Below are 4,207 nucleotides of genomic sequence, written 5' to 3' on the forward strand. Positions count from 1 at the left end.
CTGCGGGCTCTTTCTGTAGATCTCTGGGGAAGGGCTACTGGTTAGTAACTCGCAGCTTTCAGAATAAAAGGTTACCGAGGGCTGCGATTATGTTTTCCGCTCTGCAATGTGAGATTGTAAAGCAGAAGTGGCACCGTTTATTGTGTGGAGTCTGCTGCAGCTCAGAGAGAGCATACTGAGGTTTGGCATTGCCTGGTCTTGTTCAGCAGTAGCTTGTCAGCTGACTTCTCCCCTATCTGTCACTTTTCACAACCCCCCTTTTCCCTGTCCTACCACTATGCTAATGTGGCCATCTACTTGCCAGCCATTGGACACCAGCGCACAAAGCCAGCCCTTCTCCCCTCGTGATGTCAGGCAAGCCATATAAGTAGGAGGCTTGGGTTTGGAAGCACAGATGATACCGAGAGTAACCCACTCCCTTGTCCTCACTGAGAGAGACCGCTTCAAAGGCACTATTTGCCTCCTATTTCAGCCCAACAAAGTTCCATGATTTGCTTCTCAGTCCTGTAACTGGAACTTACAAAACAAACAGTACTGAAAAAAGAAAAGAAAGCATTGGGACTTTAAAAGGAGCTGTCTGCTGCTTTTCTGCACTGGGATTTTGTCAAGCTCAGCATTATAAGAAGAAAGCGCTGCGCAAAGACTTAAAGCTCACCCTGACCCCTTGCAGTTCTCTGTCTCTCGCCTGCTCTGCTTATTGCTACAGGAGAGGTTTCCTCATATCCCTGGGTGTGCGGCTCAAGCACACTCAGAGCTGCGGGACTGGATTGAAGAGGTAACAAGCGATGGCCGGAGAGCTGCCTCTTGGAACAGAGCTGCCCACAAGTACTCCTCTGGCCATGGAGTATGTCAATGACTTTGATCTCATGAAATTCGATGTTAAGAAGGAGCCCCTGGGTGGAAGGCCAGATCGTACTGTCCGGCACTGCAACCGCCTGCAGACTCCAGGATCTGTGTCATCCACCCCCATTAGCACACCATGCAGCTCAGTGCCCTCTTCTCCCAGCTTCAGTCCAACCGAACAGAAGACTCATCTGGACGATCTGTACTGGATGGCGAATAGTTACCAGCAGGTTAACTCAGAAGCTCTTAACCTCACTCCAGAAGACGCAGTAGAGGCACTTATAGGTCCGCACCAAATACCCCATCATCTGCAAGGTTTTGACGGCTTCAGAACTCACCATCATCACAACCATCACCATACGAACCACCATCAGAACCACCATCAGTACCAGGGTGTCCCGCATGATGACATGGGGCATCCTCACCAGCACCCACACCATCACCACCACCATCATCACCAGGGTTCTCCGAGTCCATCTGGATCATCCTCCTCTTCACAGCAGCTCCATAACAGCCACCAACAGCACCCCTCCTCTAGCCAAGTGGAGGACAGGTTCTCAGACGACCAGCTGGTCTCCATGTCAGTTCGGGAGCTCAACAGGCATCTGAGGGGCTTCACTAAAGACGATGTGATCCGTCTGAAGCAGAAGCGGAGGACCCTCAAAAACCGAGGGTACGCCCAGTCCTGCAGGTACAAGAGGGTACAGCAGAAGCACCACCTGGAGAACGAGAAGACTCAGCTCATCCAGCAGGTGGAACAGCTGAAACAAGAGGTGAATCGGCTGGCTAGGGAGAGAGACGCCTACAAGATCAAGTGCGAGAAACTAGCCAACAACGGCTTCAGAGAGGCCGGTTCCACTAGCGACAACCCATCATCTCCTGAGTTCTTCATGTGAGTCTCCATAAGACTGAACAGAACTCTTGGTGGTTGCCGCCTTTACATCTCCATCCAATACCACCTGCTTTTAGTAGAGGGAGCCAAGGAAGGAGCTTCGCTGTCATGAACTGAGCACCTACTTTTATAGTTTAGACTGTGGGGTGGGAGATTGGGAAAAGGACTTGGGGTGCTCATGTGGAGCAGTTGACCATTACGTTTTATTCTTGTGATGGGGTGTAAGGGAGGGAAGGGAGAATGCACTGTTGTATAAGAATTGATTTCTAATGCAGCTAGAGACTCTGACGGACTTTTGAGAGTCACCAGTGACACTGACACTGCCACTTTGAGAGGAAATACATGGACAATATATGCCGTTACATATATTGCCTGCTTTAAGAGAAATGTAACATACATTGAGTGGGACATTTAGAGCACCCCTTGATTTTATTGCCTGCTTGATTATCTAGAAAATATAATAAAAAAAAAACATGCATTAAAAATATTAATCCTGCATGCTGGACATGTATGGTAATACTTTCTATTTTGTACCATTATCTTGTTTATCCTGAGCATGCTGTTATCATGGTTCAGAGCTCAATGTTTCTTTTTTATGTTTGAGGTGTTAAGATCTTTAGTGGTTTAATGCTTCTGCAGTTGAGATTTATCTGTCCTCTAGATGCTTAATCTGTAAATATTTAGTACTATTGATTCATCAGCAACATTTCATTTGGCAGGTATAAGTACTCTTCATAAATATCATGGGCATTTGTTTTATTAATTTGCTTTACAATGAGGATGAAACAAACTGTGTACGATCATTTTACTTTTACAATTGTTTTCCCACACAAGTTTTCATTTTGGAATTTTTATTTTTTATGCTTGTAGCAAAATTATTTAAAATCTGATTCCAAAGTTTACTAAATAAACGTTTATGGCATAACATGTTTAATGCCAACTAATCAGTATTATATGTATAATCTATGCCCTCCAATTTTTTAAAATGTTATAGTCTAAATTAATACTGCCTAGATTAATTTCTCAGATATTGCACAGATAAGTGTTGTAATTTAGGACAATACTAGGAGGATAAGTGGAATATTCCCGTTTTAACTTAAAATACTGGTATTTGAGTTTAATTTCTGCTGATTTAAGGATAGTACAAAACGTCAATAACATATTCTCTGAGGACAAAGCCAGATCTATGTTGCGACAGCAAAATTATGACTTGACTTATATAGAAACTAAATGGTTCATATCAATTGTGCTACTTTAAATTTGTGTACTCTTTTGCTACTACACCAGCTAGCAAGGATATTATTTGTATTTCTATTCTGCTCAAGTTATTTATAGATGTAGCAGTTTTAAACAGCTGGTTGCTGTACAGTGTCAATTTTCTGCAGGTCAGTAAATGGAAACCATAAATTGTGCTCCCAGCATACCAAAATGAAAACTTTTTTTAATACTTTTGTTTTTATGTTCTTTTCAGATCCTGGCACTGCTGGTGCAGATGCATTTTACGTTTGTATTAGTTTATAAGTTAAGGGTAATTAACAGGATTGTATGAACAGCATGGTGCTTGCAGTTTTTAAAATATTGTGGAATTCTGTCATGCATCAGGAACAATCTGTGGGTTTAACTGATTCAACTGTGTTGAAATCAGTTCTGCAGCAGCAGAGAATCTTTTTATTTCATGTAAAGTTTTGAAGGGATACATTTCAAACCCTTCCTCTGATAAGAAAATGTTAAACCTGGTCTATTGTAGTTTTATTCAGACTGGTTTCTGTTTTTTGTTAATAAAGTTGTTTCCTATTTTGCTTATTAAAATAATTGAAAAGACTTATTGTCTTCATTTGCCATTATTATACCTATATATTAAAATATGATCAGTATGTATTTTCTAGTTACATTTAGAAACATTCTGGGTCTAAATTACATTTTGAATCTGTAGTGCACCTCATGCTATGGAGGTTACAGTGTAATTAATACCTGCATCATTCAAACAGCCCATTTGCTGAAACATTAGAGAATGTTTTACCTGATTATTGTACCTTATGTACTTTGAATAAGTTCAGGGTTCAGATTGTTGTGTCATAAACTTATCCTCTGCCCTTTGGACTGATTTTAAAGAATCATTTACACATGTCCCAACACTGTAAAAGTATAAAAACGTACACGTGAACACTACAGATTCTGGGTATTCTGCTTAATTATTTAATATACTTATGGCAATTATTAACTATATTTTTTAGAAAGAATTGTGATACAGCACTATCCACTACAAGCCAATTTAAGTATAAAGAGTTCATTATTACACATTTTGCAATGCTGCAATTGTTTTATTACCTTTCTTATCTTTCTGCAAATAGCTAAGTTAAAAATGTAATTTCTCAGTTTTAAGGATAGAATGTATATAAAAAAAACTGAAATCCCTTTTTTAAATTTGCACACATACATACTTTTAAATATTTACATTTACTTTATTTGTTA

The 4,207-nt window shown here is 40.3% G+C and overlaps 1 protein-coding gene across 1 annotated transcript; it reads left to right on the top strand.

Moving 5' to 3' along the window:
- The first annotated feature begins 386 nt into the window (after positions 1-386).
- MAFB (MAF bZIP transcription factor B) lies at positions 387-3,556 on the top strand. Its single transcript, XM_053714713.1, has one exon. It carries the CDS (start codon positions 786-788, stop codon positions 1,737-1,739), a length of 954 nt encoding a protein of 317 aa, XP_053570688.1. The 5' UTR covers positions 387-785; the 3' UTR covers positions 1,740-3,556.
- The last annotated feature ends 651 nt before the right edge of the window (positions 3,557-4,207 follow it).

The sequence above is a fragment of the Bombina bombina genome, chromosome 1, assembly GCF_027579735.1.
Source record: "Bombina bombina isolate aBomBom1 chromosome 1, aBomBom1.pri, whole genome shotgun sequence".
Taxonomy (NCBI): Eukaryota; Metazoa; Chordata; class Amphibia; order Anura; family Bombinatoridae; genus Bombina; species Bombina bombina.

Bases quoted from the DNA above. Each gene is read 5' to 3' on its own strand.
- MAFB (XM_053714713.1), top strand. From the start codon at position 786: ATGGCCGGAGAGCTGCCTCTTGGAACAGAGCTGCCCACAAGTACTCCT.